Source organism: Phocoena phocoena, chromosome 7 (assembly GCF_963924675.1).
Source record: "Phocoena phocoena chromosome 7, mPhoPho1.1, whole genome shotgun sequence".
NCBI lineage: Eukaryota > Metazoa > Chordata > Mammalia > Artiodactyla > Phocoenidae > Phocoena > Phocoena phocoena.
The window spans coordinates 108,245,828-108,262,342 of NC_089225.1; the positions used below are offsets into that span (position 1 = coordinate 108,245,828).

At 48.2% G+C, this 16,515-nt stretch overlaps 1 protein-coding gene across 2 annotated transcripts in view; it reads right to left on the reverse strand.

Annotated features, from left to right (window-relative positions):
- NGEF (neuronal guanine nucleotide exchange factor) overlaps window positions 1-16,515 on the reverse strand; it is a 73,164-nt gene that overhangs the window by 29,936 nt on the left and 26,713 nt on the right. Inside the window, exons 1-3 of one of the 2 annotated variants that reach the window (XM_065880411.1) lie at window positions 8,184-8,290; window positions 7,327-7,469; window positions 1,730-2,025 (exon numbers count right to left, since the gene is read on the reverse strand). In XM_065880411.1, the coding sequence (XP_065736483.1) occupies window positions 1,730-2,025; window positions 7,327-7,469; window positions 8,184-8,290 (546 nt within the window). Of the gene's footprint in view, window positions 1-1,729; window positions 2,026-7,326; window positions 7,470-8,183; window positions 8,291-16,515 lie in introns of those variants that run through there. The other variant, XM_065880410.1, reaches the window with a different exon arrangement.

Sequence of the window (16,515 nt, forward strand, 5' to 3'; positions counted from 1 at the left end):
GTAAATCCTGAGTTCTCATCATAAGGAAAAAAAAATTCTCCATTTCTTTAATGTTGTATCTATACAAAATGGTGGATGTTCACTACACTTCTTGTGGTCATTTCACGATGCATGGAAGTCAAGTCATTATGCTGTACACGTGAAACTTATACAGTGTTGTGTGTCAGTTATATCTTAATAAAACTGGAAGGAAAAAAGTTAGGGATGATAAAAAAAAGCAAAAAGTTAGGGGTGATGGCTCTGTCAGTGGCTGGTGGACAGCCACCTGTGGGGGGATTTCTCTGTGGCTTTCAGCACCTTCCACATGGTTGCTTTCAGTGGCATTCCTCAGTCCAGTTCCACCTGCCTCTTGGAGATCCCCCCGACCATGCATCTTCACTTCTGGTGGGGTGCGTGGTTCTTTACATCCCCTCACCAGTATCTTTGTGAGAAGCTGGGATAAGTCCTATCAGGATGACTAGACACTACTGACATCAGAAGTTTCATTAAAAAACTGTGGCATCCTTTACAAATCACCGCTTGCAAGTCACACGTGATGTCAGAGGTTAAACCCATCCCTCCTGAGTCTGCGGGGCAGGACACAGTGAACCTCGGTGGCCCTTTAAAAGTCAAGTGCTATCAAGCCTTCTAGAAGAGCAAAGGTATCGTACCAACCGAGTCAGTGTTAGATAACCCTCGTCGGGAACTAGTCTCAGTCTTGGTCATTACCTGTGCACACGACCTGCAGTTTTGCCTTTCTATAGAATCTCGTGCAGGAGAACAAAGAGTTAAAGAAGGACAGGACATCTGGAGTCGGGACTGCATAGGAACAAGTTCAAGCATGGCTTGAAGGAACACGTGAGTGGAGGGGAGTGGAGGTTGAGGGCGAGAGGGAGCGTGAGAGGATAGAGAGGATGGAATTGGACTGAACAAGTTAAAAAAAAACATCTCTTCACTTTTTCCCTCTGCACCCACCTTTTAACTTTCACGATGACACACACCTGCAGGGTCACCATTTCTCGCCCCCAGTCTCTGCCCTTGCTATTGACCAACTTGTCTCTCTGTACCACAGATTTCCCCTCTATACCCGGACAATCTTGGTTCAACTAAAATGAACACTTAGCTAGACTTCTTAGCTACTCATTTCTATTGCCATTCATGTTTTATTTCTCCTCGCTAGCAACAAACTATTAGGTGACTCCGTGATCTTACCTCAGCCTAACTGACGGGCAGTCTACCTGGACCATCGGATGAAGTGGGAGAGACACAAGTCCCAGATTCCCACACCGTTTCAGGAGGGTACCAAGGGCTTTCTTTCAGAGCCCCACCCAAGCTTCAAGCGACTACAAAATGAAGATGTGGGATAAGACTGTGTGTGAAAAGCAAAGCACAGATGACTCGTTAGTTCACCGTCACAGTGAGTTCAGCATCACCTACTGCATCAGCGTTCACGCGTACCATGGCAATGCCCCCACGATAACACCTAAAGGTTTAGAGAACGCAATCTTACTATCTGATGCAACAGCAATGAGGAGAACACTAAGTACTGGGGTTGAGCTATCCTAGAAGGTAACTGGGTACTTTTTGGTGCCTGTGAATTTTCCTGCATGTTCTGGATGGATGTACCCTGCAAGTAATTCCTCTGGTAAACCAGCCAGGGAGTCTCACCCCTCAGAAGAAGGCTCACCCACATTGGTTAAAACCCCTGTACGTTCTGATCGGATGCTCCCACCCTAGGGCAGCCCATTACCTCCTGCAGCCTGATCTCCTCCGGCTGGAGGATGTCCAGCACCCCGCTGCTCCGAATCTCCGGGAGATCCTGCCAGAGGTTGAATCTCGAGTGCGGGTTACTGAGCAGGCATATCTGGGGCACAGCCTTCCTCTCCGGTGGGCTTGCAGGCTCCTCCTCTTCCCCTTCATCCTCCTCCGGGGTCTCCGCACTGGCCGGGGACCCATCAGCATTGTCTTGGATTTCTGCGTCCTGTTGCCTCCTGGTTTCAATTTCCTGGAGAGTTGATTTATCTCGGTATTCCTGATACAGGAGCCCTGAAATCAAATGGAATTGTATTGACATGAAAAAGATTTCAGAGGAAGATCTTTTGGAATCACTAAGTCAAAGCTTTGGACTCCTATCAAGGGCTGATGCTCTGCCTGTGAAAATACAAAGAAAGCCAGAACCGCACAGGTCTCAGAAAAGGCTCTATCACTGAACAAACTACCACTGTCTTCATTTCTTGGGAAGGATCAGCATGCATGAGTTTTTTTTTTTTTTTTTTCAACAAAGAATGAAGAAAATCCCTGAACAGATTCAAAATCCAGTCACAAAAATATATGCTTTTCACACACATACTTAGCAGACAACAAGAATCCAGAATTTGACGTGTTAATAACCAATGTGTGCAGAGTCGATGGAAATGTCCCAGTTATGTTTCAGTATCCCAATAGGATGCTTCTCAGAGCCTAAATGCTTCAATATTAAAACTCAAGTATATTCATTGGTGAAATGCGAATAGCTGTAAATTCTCATTTTGAAGGAAAAAGCCAATATTTCATCAACCTTATGATTCAAAAGGGAAACATTCCTTTTTTGCTTTCACACTTTCAGACTTACTTCCCTGACCTGAAATAAATGCAGCCTAAGTCTCCAAGGAGATTTGGGGGTACAGAGGAATCAGCAAAAACGTAGCATCTCCACAGGGAAAAATTCATTTTGGATGTCCTGGCTGCAGGGCAGAGGGTTGGTCTCTCCACACCAGGAGCAGCAGAAAAGCTTCAGTGGCAAGGGGGCTCCCAGCCCAGGGAGAGGGGAAGCAGGGCTGGGTAGGGAGAGGAAGGGGGGGGGGGGTCCTGCTGGCGATGAGGCTGGGAGGAGAGGAGGGTCACCCCAAGGGTTTTGTCTATCCTGTGGGCAAAAGGGAAGCCCCTCAGGCAAACAGCTCTGGTCTACATCTTAGGAGGCCCGTGGATGGGAAGAAAGAGGCCATGCCCGTTCTCTAAGGGAGTGATGATGGAGGCCTGAACTGCAGTGGTGGTGGAGGGATGGGGCCATGTGCATGATTCAGGGACAGTTATAAGGTAGAAGACAGGTCCTGGTGATTGGCTGGTGCTGGGTCATGAACGATATCTGGGTGACCAGTTGGCAAGGGGGTCTGGTGGCCCTGTTCAAGGAGATGAGGAATATAGGAGGAGGCTCCGACTGGGGAATGGGGTGGTGGTGAGATCCAGGTGCACCTGAAGGGAATGCAGGTAGAGAGAACCAGTGGGCAGCTGGACTGGTCTGGAGCCTGGGAAAGCTGTTGGGCCCCTTGATATATCTATCTATAAAACAAAGATGACTTTCCCGGGAAAGTTCTAACAGGAATAAGTGTACCACTTGTAAAGCACTTTCTCATGCAATGCAGTACAAACATTAGCTATTATTCCTTCTTTAATTGTTAAATATACCTAAACAGTACAAAAAAGGAAGGAAAAAAACAGACGATCTTCAAAATTCTGAAAAATGGCTGGATAAATTATATTCATAATTTATAAATAACAGGAACTCAATAAATCACCTTGTGGATTAAATTAGTTGGCTTCCTTCATTCCTTCATTCTATAATGCTAGATTATAAAGGCTTTATGCTAAGTATAACATTTACTTCAAAAAAAAATATCCTGTGATTTTACGTTACAATCCAGCGATTACAACATGGAGTTAATCTGACAAAGGAATGGAAAAGAAAATCTAAATCTATGCTAAATGCAACCCAAATTGAAGATCTATAAAGACAGAGGTTTAAAGTCACTACATAAACCGGTTCAGTCATGAGCATAAGATATGATTACTATTGCCAACATCGAACCAATTAATCTCCTGTGATTCCGATACTGTTTTCACGGAGGTTTAAAGAAACCAGGATTCCACGAGTTGACTTGGATTCACTTTTCAAAGCTTAGCACAGTGTCTCCCACAGAGTAGGTACTCACATATTTGTTGAGTTGAACACCTTTAAAAATGCAGTTTCCAAGCTTCTCAAAAATATCTAACCAATTTGGCATCTTTTTGAAAGTTCAAAAATCTGGCTTATGCATGCTACATGGCACATCGTGTGTATCATGGGTCAGCATGATGGGTAAATCATGGGTAAATGCTATCTCCAACATCTCACATGATGATGTGATACATATGCTGAAATGAGACAAAAACATCAGCATTGTGGGTAGTTGGGTTGAAAGTAATATTTCTGAAATCACATTGTGGCAGACACTGTGGCTGCCTCTCCTCTATCCCCTCACAGCCCTTCTTCCCAGCTGTCAGGGAGGGCTTTTGTCTGGGTGCTGACCTAGTCTGTGCTCAGGGAAGTGGATGAATGCTGACTGATCAAAGCCTACCATGATGGTTCCCTTCCTCTTGCCACTGCTGGGTTTAGACATGAGCATGTGACATGACCTGGCCAAAGAGACTAAGGGGACATCTTACATCTTTAAGAAGGGCTTCTCAAAAAGATGTCCCTCCCCAGGAGACATCTGAAGACAAACTGCTCTTTTTTGTTGTTTTTGTTTTTATACATGGTTGCTTGAGGATGTGATGCATGGAGCTCTGGCAGCCATCTTGTGATATGAAGCCCAAATGCTGAGAATGGTAGAGGGAAAGGAACTAGGTGGTTGATTGACTTAATGAACCAAATGCAGAATTTCCTACCTCATTCCTGGAGTCAACTGAGATAGAATACTTTCATTCTTTAAGGTCATTTTTTTGGGGGGGGGGCGCTGGATATTCTATTACACTCAGCCAAAGACTCCCAATACAAGTAATCTTAGCATTTTCTTAAAACTTCATACTTCTTTCTGAAGTCTTCAGAATATGAATTTAAACACGCATTTTCCTGGAGTTACTATGATTACGAAGAGTTATCTGACACACTGTGTAACCATTTTCATGACCTGTTTATTTTTATTAGCCTTACCTGAGGAGCTATGTTATCTGATTAAATTTTTGTAGTAGAGATATACTGTTGATATATCATGTTTTTCTATTTTCTCTTTTGTACATTCAGTAATCAAAATTGATTTTACCTGTAAAAGCTGGCACCTGGTATTATATTCGTGCAGAATTAGAAGGCTCAGTTCCCATCTCTCCTAATTAAAATGATCTATATCAGGTTGGCTGAGCTACCCTGCAGAAGGAGGATAAGCTCCTGGAGTCCTTCAAAATCTCACCTTCGGAAGGGAATAATTTTTTTCTTTGAATCCTTCAGATAGAAACTTCTAAAGGGCAGAGAATTCATTTATTTTTAGTGAGCACCTTCTATGCACCAAGCAGTTGTTAGGTGCCAGAGACAACCACAGCACACACACACACAATCACAGGGTCTCAGGGTCTATGATCTTCAGGGCCACCACCAACTACAATGACAGCTGTATACCACATCATGCATAGTCCTGGCATCATTCTGTTCTTGCCTGGGTGGGAGCCACTGCAAAATTCAACACAGTGGTCTACAAGATGCCCATATAGCCTTCCCACTTTCCTTCCCCCTTAATTCCACTGTGTCTTTAGGAACGCGTTGTCCTTTCCTGATACCCGGCAAAGAATTCACTTCATTCGGTGAGCTAAAAGCAGCTGGCCTCCTGTAGCAACCTGCTTGGCATAAGCCTCGAGTCTGTGATGAAGGATGTGAGGAGAAGGCAGCCTCGGTCCTGTGCTGTCATTCGGTACATCTGTTGAGCACCGACCATGGATCCAGCCCAGGAGTCAGAAACACATAGTCACCATTACTCCAGGAGATAGGGGGAGAAAAGCCTCAGAATGTCAGTCTCTACTGTTTACCAAATGAGGAAACTGAGGGCCAGGATGAGCAGGTACCAGAGCTCAGAGCTCCCGACTCCCAGCTTTGAGCTTATGCCACGGGCTCTCCAGGAAGGAGGTCTCCACACACCCACACTGCAGAAGGGAGCCTCTCTCACCGTGAGAGGAGGCACGGATCTCCCCACTCCCACCTCGATTTCCTTCCTGGTCCTGACATTGATCTCAGCCAGAGGATCCCTTTCTAGAGGGTGGAATTCGAGGCTTCCAGCACACGCCAAGGCCGAGGTGGCCCTCCTCGCCATAAAGGGCAATGTGGTAGAGGTGGAAGAAAGGGATTTTCGGGTGTGTTTGTCCTCAGATCAGCCCCTCTCCATTTCCGCCAGCAAACAAAGGGAAAAGCCGCCACCACCATCACCACCCAGCCCACACGCAGGGGGCCCACTAGGAACAATACCCCTGGAGTCAGCACTGCTTAAGAGCATGCAGTGTGTGCTCCACCCTCAGCTTTGCAAGGGCTCAGCTCCTCCCAGGGTTCAGTCCAGAATAAACCCCAGCCAGGGGAAAGGGAACCTGCCCAAAAAGTCTCCTAAACATGGGTCTCCTGGGGCGATGGAAGCTCCACTTCCACTGGAGACACTTCATGTCCGTCTGAGTGTTTGGGATGGAGAACAATAAGGAGGAATTTAGGAAAGAAAATTTTCAAGCCAAAATTTTAATTTAACGAATAAACTTCTGCTCTGACAACCGTGAAGAACAGAAAGATTTCTGGGCCGCACCATTCCCGAAGAACCCACGCCACCCACTTGTGGCCACCGCTGGTGATGAAGATGAGAGCTAGTTTGATGTCATCAGCAATCTTTGACTTTTAAATGCGAGTGCTCGGGTTTTGGGGATGCCTTCTCAATCCACTTTCTGCTTTCACAGAGCTTCAACTGCAGCTGTGCAGGAGCTGGACACGCGGGCTATGCCCTGCACTTCTGGCCATGCTCTGGACAGGCAGGTGGAGCCAGCCTTCCCTTCCTAACCCAGGGGCCTCTGGGGCTCTCAGCTTCTCTCTACTTACCTTTCCTTCCCCTGTGCAAAGTCTGCCACTGCCACCCCTTCCTGAATTGCCCCAGTCAGCCTGACTGTCTCCACAAGTCCCCTCTGCAGGGTCCCCTCCCTTTACAGGTCTCCCCCAGGCCCCCGGGTGGGGATGGCGGGGGGACGCATGGAGCGTCCCCTCCTGCATGGCCCATAAGCACCTAACCCCTGGACTTTCTGGCAGAAGACGCAAGAGGACAGAGAGCCCTCCGCAGGAAAGAGCTGGGCAAGCACACCTCTCCAAGAGAGCAGGAAAGAAATGCATTTGCTAAAGCCCAATTATACAGCCACTATTAAAACGCGGCAGTTTTGCCTCTGGAACCATTTAGAACCAAATATGTCAGTAACCTTCCTTGTCAGAAACATCTGTCCAGGGGAAATGCAAGGGCATCCCACACGCAGGGTGAGCCCTCAGAGTCCACCAGGAACCAACGTTTCCCCCAGTGACGCCCCGTCGCCGCTGGGGACACCCACCTATTTGTTCGATGAGGTTCCTCCAGGAGTCGGAGGGAATGGGGTGGATCATCTGCAGGGCCTCGGTGAGCGTGGTGGGGCTGTCGGGGAGGGCCGGGCACTCCTCGGGTGTGGCCTCATTTCCCAGGGTGGAGGACGACTCGCTGCCAGAGAGAGAGGAGAGGCAGGAGCCGGTTATTTTTAAGCAACGACACACCTCGGCCAGCTCGCGAGAGGCGTCCGCACAGGCGGCCCTGGCCAGATGGACCCTGACCAGGATGTCCAGGCCGAGCGGCCGCCGCCGCTCCCTGCCACGCAGGCCCCACAGGCCCTTTTTGTCACCGCATCAGGGCGCGACCGGGTAATTCATTCCCACACCAGCCCGCCCAAACCTTCATGTTTTCGGAGCTCGCGGGCAGGCGTCGGAAACTTGGCGCGTCCTGCCCTCTTCGCGGCGCCGCCCCGCCGCCCGGACGGGTCCAGCGGCCAGGGGCCCTGCGCTCGCTGCGCACCCCGTGCCGCTCGCTGTCACACAGCCCCCGGCCCCCTTTGGGTAGCGATCCTCCAGTCCCAGGGCCACGCAGCGCGGAGAGGGGCCACCGAACGGGACGCGTGCGCCCAGGGCTCCCGAGAGAGGGCGCGAGAGGCGGTCCGGGGCAGGGACAGGGGTGTCGGCGGTCCGGCTGGGGAGCACCCCCCGACCTCAGGCGGCCTGCGGGCACGATGGGGGCCGCGGGAGGAGTGAGGGGCTGCGGGGCCCGCAGGGCGGGGGGCGCGGGACAGGCAGTTCGGGTAGACGTCCCCGACCAGGGACGCAAGCTGGGGCCACAGGCGCGCAGTGGTGGCGCACAGGGGTCGGGACGGCCGCTCGCCCTCACCTGCCAGGGAGGTGTCCCGCCGCTGAGTCGCGCGCGTCGCTCTCCGAGGTGGAGCTGTCGTGGTCCACGGCGCAGGCGGCGCTGAAGGCTGCGGCCAGCAGCTCCATGGGGGCCGGCAGCCAGCCAGGCTCTGGGGCCGGGTCGGGGACCGCGCTGGGGGCCCGGAGCCGGGCGGGGGGCGACGAGCGGTCTCCGGAGCAGGGTCGCAGCGCGCTTAGCTGGAGCCTGAGCTGCCGCCGCCGCCGCCGCTGCCAAGAGCTCCAGCAGGCGCCCCGGCGCGCGCCTGGAGGCTCCCGGCGTTGCCACGGCAACGGGGGAGGCGGGTGGGGCGCGCGCGGCGGGGGCGAGGCCCGGCGGTAGCCGGGCGGGGGAGCCTGGCCTTGGGTGCGACCCAGGGCCCGCGGGCGCCGACTGCTGCCCGGGACCGCCGGCCAGGTTCGCGCCTCCCTCCTCTGCCGCGGCTCTGCCCCGGCAGGGGAGACGAGGAGGGCAGGATGGGTGGGGGCCGGCGAGCTGCGCCTTCGTCTTCCCGCCCCCTCCTCGCCGTCTGGCCACATGCCGCCAGCTCACGGGGCGAACTTGGAAGGTAGGGGCGAGGTGACCCTCTGACCGGCGCGCCCTCGAACTTCCGCCTTGCCCACCCCGCGCATCCTATGAGGTCCTTCACAGGGACCCGCCCGGAGACCCCCGCCTCTGTCGCTCCGGGCCCAGCCTCGAGGGACCCTCGAGGATATGCGCTCCTGACCTGACTATGGAGAGGGGGCCACCGCGGAAGCCTCTCCCGGACGAGTCTGGCTGACCCCGGCTACCCCGAGGTCCTAGCAGCACGGGGTGGGTATAGGGGAGGGAGTGGAGGAGAAACAAAGTGCCCCCAAGCCTCCACCCGGTTTCCCTGCCCGGTCACAATGACTTTCGGAATCTGCACCTTTGTGTTGGCTAGTTCAACTCGCTTCCGGATACAGAGAGCAAGCAAAAATGGGAAACTGGAGTCGAGGGGAGTGTGAGTGGTCCCGTGTGACTTGGAAATCTAGAGGGACAACTCCAAAATCCGACTCCGAGTCCAGTAAGAGAACTGGAGCCCTCCCCGGTGGCCTTCTCTGAGGGCAGCCCCTCCGCTCCCCTCTCCCCTGGGCGGTGCCGGGTGCCGGGTGCCGGGACGGCGGCCTGCCTCTGCGGGCCAGAGCCAGTTCCCGCTCTTCGGAGGGTACCTGGGGGGGTGGGTTGTGCAGACCGAAGTGGAAAATCTTCTCGGCACCTTCCCCTGCACAGTCTACCCACGGGGCATTTATTTAAATTAACAAATTCCTCGTTTTTCGATGCAAATACTCCTGCTGCTAGGGGTTCACTTACTAGTTAATAGGTTGGCTTTAATGCATTCCTTAGCCAGCCGTCTAGAGCGCGGCAATTGTAAAGGGAGAGTTGGAGTGGAAAAGGAGAGAAAGCAGCTTAGAAAGGGGCCTTTTTGCCAAGAGGGGAACTCCCTTTCCCAGACTTCAGCTGGCGACGCCGGCCGTCCTACGCATTCCATCGGTGCTCAGGTTGACGCAAACCAGTTCCTAAAGCTGCCTCTTAGCCCTCGTTCCTCTCAAGGGGCCAGAACGGGCAGGTCTGATCTCCTCTTGCCCTTAAGGCCTCATAATATTTGCGTGACAACCGTCAGGTCTTCCGTCTTTCCAACCCAAGCCACTCCTTTCTTGACTCATTCTGCGTATCTCCGGACAGCCCTCTCTTGAGCTCTACCTTTTCATCTGTTCACTGGCAGTCTTCACCTGGATGTCTGCTAAACACTCACATCCCCCCCCCCCCACCAGCAGCCAACCAGGAGGCCAGACAGAACGTGAGGGACAGCCTCAACTGCTCCTGTACCTCCTGTCACCCCACATGTCAATGCCTCACTGAGCCCCCTGGATCCCCAAAAGCTTTCAAAGCTGTCCCCTCCTTGGTATTTAGACCTCTCCTTCCCTCTGTCCATCCTTTTCTCTGTCCATCCTTCTCTCTGTCTCCTTTTTAACCTATGAGTTGGCTTTTGTCCCTCCCCTGCTTAAAAACCTCTGTTGGAGTCCCATCCCCTGTGGGCGAAGGCCACCTTCTGCCTCTGTAATGGGCTTTTTACCAGGTGTCCCACTCCTTGCCATCTTCCTTGGCTAGAACTGCCCACCTTACCCCCCAAATCCTCACCGTTACTGGTTGAGGCTCCCTGGAGCATCCCCACCAGACCCTTAACCCTGTATAACCAGCGGCATTGCCTGGCACTGTAATTCCCTGTGAAGAGGGCCATCCTTACACTAAGACATGGGCTCCTCTAGGGTGGACACCCTGGTGTCCCACTCATCTTTCATCGCGGTCCAAGGAGGTGCACTGGTTGGGCAGTCACTAAGACCTGCTGCTCTGCATGGTTTCACCGCCCTTGAAATTCGACTAACACAAAGTGGAAGCTGTCACTTTCACACTTGGTTGCACTGAGGAGAAAAGACTCATTTTTTTTAAAAATCAGAAAATATTCAAGTGAATTACATGTATTAAGATGAGTATAATAAAACCTTCCAATTGAAAAATAAGCTAAAAATACCCTTCTAATTATAAAATCAGTTTAGAAAGTCACTGTGTTCTGAAGGCATGTAACCTTAAGCTAAATTCCCCATGTTCTATTTTCAATCCTACTTAGTGCTTATTGGGCAGGCTATGATTAAAATCTCCATTTAACTGACATTTTGCCCTAAATCATTCACAAAATAAAGTAGAGGTAAATATTTCAAATATTTATACTTGATTAGTCCATCGTTGGTGCTCTGTAAGCATTTGTTAAGGAATTAATGATATGTTTTAAAAAATATTTAGTTATTTTATATATTTTATCTAAAAAAGTATTTAGTTATTTGATATATTTTATCTAAAACATTTTAGTTATTTTATATATTTTATCTAAAGATTCTTTATTTCTTCCTTTGGGTTATAAAAGGTAAATATTGGAAACAAAGTGGATTCTTATTTATGTAGCAACCTCAGCCTTCAGGCGTTCTCATTTATGTTTATAAAATGTTACTTTATTCTGAGGGAGAATTGCTAGAAGCAGAAGGAAGCTTAGAAATGATCTGGTCCAATTCTTCTTTTACAGAAAAAGAAGCAGAACCAGAGGGCTAAAATGATAAGCCCAAGATAACAAGACTGGCTAATGGCAGATTTTGGAAGCATGTGCTAGTAAGTCAAGACTACCTTGTGTGGATTAAGGAACTGCAAGTTTCTGTTTTCTTATTCTAAATATTTTTAGGGTCATATGGTATGCCACCAGACTATTACAGGTTAAAACACATCTGTATTCTTAAATCTAGTAGGAAAATGACTTTGTAGTGAGACGGTAATCCTCAAATATACATTTTAAAACTTCTAGAAACAGGTGCTTGATAACTTTTAATTAACTATAGCTTTTAAATCCATAAACCCAGTTTATTTTTGTCACTCTTAAAAGACTTTTTCAGTTGCTTTGAAAATCAACACATTTAAACCAGAGAGGCAGCACCAACAGTCAGTCCCCAGAAGGCTACAGGCTTGAGGCTAAATGGACCCCCCAGATCCAGGTGAAAGTTAGGAAAAGGACAAGATGTAGCCTCTCTCACTGCAGCTCCAAGAGAAACCCTACTCAGTGGATAAAAAGACTTCCCCACAAGGAGACTCTCCGAATTTAGATTCTTCTGTTGTGTGGTGAGAAGTATTTTACTGGTGAGGTGGAGGGGGAGATCTTTCCTTACTTATTCTCAGAAGGATAATTTGTAAATGTGGGATTGTAACATGTTACAGAAATAAGTTTAAAACACAATCAGGGGCTTCCCTGGTGGCGCAGTGGTTGGGAGTCCGCCTGCCGATGCAGGGGATATGGGTTTGTGCCCCAGTCGGGGAAGATCCCACATGCCGCAGAGCGGCTGGGCCCGTGGGCCGTGGCCGCTGAGCCTGCGCGTCTGGAGCCTGTGCTCCGCAACGGGAGAGGCCACAACAGTGAGAGGCCTGCGTACCAAAAAAAAAAAAGGAAGAAAAAGAAACAAAAACAAAACAAAAAACACAGTCAATTTATCCCTGTTCAGTAAAGAATTAATCTTACCCAAAGAGAGGTCTGACCTTTTCCTTGGGCTCCCGGGAGGTGACCTCTAAGCCATTGGAATGTCTGATAAGAGTGTCTTTGCTTACCTGGGGGCTGGGGCCACATCAGATAAGGTGGAGGCTTTGGGCCATGTGACAATAGCTCAACCTCCAGAGGGGCTGAAGACTGAGGTCAGCCATCTGGGTGGCCAACCAGTTCTAGCAGATGGAGCCCCAATAAAAACTCTGTGCACCCAGGCTCAGATGAGCTTCCTGGTTGGCAATATTGTCATACGTTGTTACCCGGGAATGTTAGCTCTGTCCACAATTTCATAGGGACAAGACAACTGGAAGTTCCGAGTGGAGCTTTTCTGGATTCTGTCCTATGCATCTCTACCCTTGTCTGTTTTAAAACTGTAGCCTTTCACCGTAATAAGCCATAGCCATCAGTAACAGCTCTGAGTCCTTCTCATTAACTGAGGGTGGTCTTGTGGGTTGTGCCCTAACTTTGCAAGCCTTGAATCTGGTTTAGAGTACAGTGACCACGTTCCTCTTACAGCCTTCCTTTCCTTGGTCTCTTTTTCTCTCTGTCAGTCTGCCCGTACGCTGCTGCCAGGTTAGTTTCCCTCAAGCACATCTGTTCCCGCACGTCTGTTGTTTTCAGTGACTCCCCAGTACCTTGCTGGTACTTCATTGCTAATGGAGTTAATGAGCAGCCTGGACTCGGGCTGCCCGGTTGGGAGCTGGGTCACCCCTGAGAGCTCCCATGGCCCTGCCTTTGCTCTGTTAGCTCTGCCCTGTTATCACCCACTTGCATGGTTTCTCTTCCCAGTGACCTGAGATTTGGGGGTGGGGCAACTCTGAAGATGTCATTTATTTCTGCTTCCCCAGCATCCAGCCCAGCCAGGAGGCATCGGGAAATAGTCAGTGAATAAGTAAGTATGGGGAAGTTGGTAGGTGTTATGTGGACATGTCCTTGGTTTCATTCTTTCTTCTACAGTTACTGAGTCTAGCACTAGCCCTCCCTTGGTGTTACATCTTGGCCTTCTTGGGTTAGAAGGTAATTCTCTCATTGACCTCTTTGGGAACTAGCAGGTTTCTGGGGTTGGTGCCTCAAGCGTGGGGGAAGTAACTGACCTGCTGTGGTGAGTCAAAAAACCCATTAAAACTGGATTCGTTGTTTTGGTGAAGTGAGGAGCGTCTTGTTCTTTTCAGACGTGGTTGCTATGGTGGACAGTTGTTATAGTTTTGGTTAAATAGGGAAAAGCCCAGAGGGATGAAGAGATGCGTACAAATCTTTGTCTGATTTAAGAAGATATGCGAGTGTTGGACAGGTTTCAGTGATCATGGGAAGTAGGCATCGCGGTCCGAGGGCTTAGCTGCCCAAGCTTCGAGAGTGCTCCACTGAGTACCTTTTCAGAATCAAAAACAGGCAGCCAAGCCTTGCTCCACTTCCAGGCGTGAGAGGCAGCCTGGATGATGTTGTTTGGCTAGTGCAATGTCGGAATTTCCAAAGCAATTGGATGGTTCATGTGTCCTTAGTACTGTCCTTAAAAGGTTGAGCCAAACGGTGGCTGTATCGTCAGTTATGAGATGCAGACAGTTGTATGGCCCGGATAGAAATGTATTTCTCAAAACGGGCTCCCCAAAATAACTCATGGATAAAACACTATCGTGTCGTGTGTTTGTCTGAAACTGCGGAAAATGAGAGCGGGTCCGGGATGTGGGTTTCTTTGGAACATTCCTACCCAAGGATCTGGGGGCACATACAGCCTGAGGATTTTGGCTATGGGTGATGTCATATACTTTTGACCAATAGGAGCATTTCTGAAATAAGGGGGACCTAAGAGAAAATACCGCTATTTCCAAAATATGTTGAGGATGAAATTTGGAGAAAATGAGATTAGGAGTTGCCTTGGTACATTCCTAATCTAATAATTTACATTTTAAGTTGTGGCCATTAGGGTTTATACACTCTTAGTTGGAACTCAAACTGTAAAGGCATTGACAGCCCACTTCCTTCCACTCAAACATTTATTCATTTTAAATCACCTTTCAAACTATATAGCTAGATCTAATTTAGTGCTATATTAATTAGAGCGTTTTGTAAACTATGGTATACTATACAAATAGAAAGGGATATTATTATTATTTAGGAAGCCTACATTTAACGCTCAAATACATTCGCTATTGTAATGGAGAATGCATTGCCTTAACTATTAACCAAATGTAGCAAAACTATTTAAGATATGAAACAAGAAAGAAAAAGATGTCCATTCATAAATAAAATATACTTGAAGGAAAAGCATGCAGTTAAACAAAATTAATAACTAGACGTTGTTCACACATTGTTCTTTGAAAATTGCAAATAATTGGATTTTAGAGAAATATTTTCCTTAACAAGAAGTACGTAGCATGACAACTTTTCATTTCCTACCGAAGCAAACCACCTCGCCCTTAACATCCAGTAGAAAGAATGTTTCGTGTTGAGTCACCAGGACTAAATGTTCAAGGATTTAGAGTCTCATAAAAAGACCAATATGTCTTTGGTAGAGACTGGTCACTTTATGACAAGAGCCGTTAGGAGCACAAAGGAGGTGTCCCACCAGACAAAGTGCCTGGTTCCAGGTCCTTGACTGCCTGCCATCACGATGATGAAAATGCCTTTCTTCCCAGGAATTCAAAGCTTTTGACTACTGTTGGGTATTTTGGGAGGCTCTAAAATAAGGGAACTGGTGACCGCAGTGTACAACAAACAAATGAGTGTTATAATAAAGAGAAAGCACGATATTTCAAAAGCACAGCAGATACACAGCAATCAAAGAGTTTAAAAAATGATCAGCCAGTGTTAGCCAAGGCTTGGAAACTGTTGTTTGCCTCTGGAGGTGGGAGTGTGAATTGGTGCAACCTTTCTAGAGGGCACTCTGACGCCCGTATCATAAATCTGCACATGTTCATACTCTTTGGCAAAGAGATTCTAATTCTAGGAATGTATCCTAATGAACTGTAAGAATCCATGTGAAAAATTAGCTACAAAAATATTTATTACAGCGTTATTTATAACAGTGAAATATTCGGAGTAGCTAAAAGTCCAATAATAGGAAATCGACTGTTTAAATTATGACATGTCTCTAAAATGGAATATCACTAAAATGATTTAGAAAATCTTTAATAATCTGGAAAGATGCCCGTAATATATTGACTAGATTGACTAGAAAAGCAGATTCCCAAACTGGATGGTAGCAGGATCTTACTTTGTTTGTAAATAGAGTTATATATATGGACTTTTAAGCATACAGATGTATTTGAAAAGAACTGGAAGAATGATCACCAAGAACATTTCACGGTACTTGTGGTTGATTGGTCAGATTCTGAGGGAATTTTCATCTCTTTACTCATATGTGTTTAACAAAAAAAATTTTTTTTGCAATAAATGTGTCACTTATGTAATAAGGGGGAAAATGTTACTTAAAAAAAATCAATCCCTTAATGCGCATACATCTAGAACATGAGTTTAAAGTGTTCACATAACCATAGGGAATCCTGATGAATTTGAAAAAGGGGGCTTATCTATTTTGTGTTCTCTAGATTTACTTGGGGGAAAACACCTCAATTCATTACATAAACCTAACTTTTAAAAAGCTCTTCAGTTTCCAAAGAATCACAAATTCAAATTTTGCAGTAGATTCCTTCCTGACAATCTCTAAAATTAAAGCACTTACCTGATATTCTAATCTGCCTGGTTGTAAAAATAGTCCCTTTTCCAGAAATTCCCCTTTTCCTTCCATAAACCCACGTGAACAACTCCTAACCAGAATGCTCTTTCCTTTTCCATTGAAGTCCTGGTCTCATGGAAGGAGTCATCAAAGAAATGACTGCCTCCCATCAAAGGCAGGTCTCCTAACACCACAAGCCTTTACCTGCCCTCCTGCATGTCTCACCTGGGCTGGCTCAAATGCCACCTCCTCCATGAAGCCCTCCCTGCATCCTATCTCATGGCAGGCTGTATTCGCTCACTTAGGGTCTCCTGTAGCACTTCACCAAGGTTGTCTTTAAGGCGTGATCATATTCTTGGAGAATGAATTCTCTGTCCTCCTGGACTGTTCATGGAGACAGGACTCAGCCTGATTGATGTCCACCCCCTCACTGTGCCTGCAGAGACCTTGTACATCCTGGAAGACATAGTCACCAAATGGAGGTGGAGTGGAGGAGGCTTGAAAGCACAGTCGTTCTTTTGGTCTCATCCCAGCGCTTGGTAAAT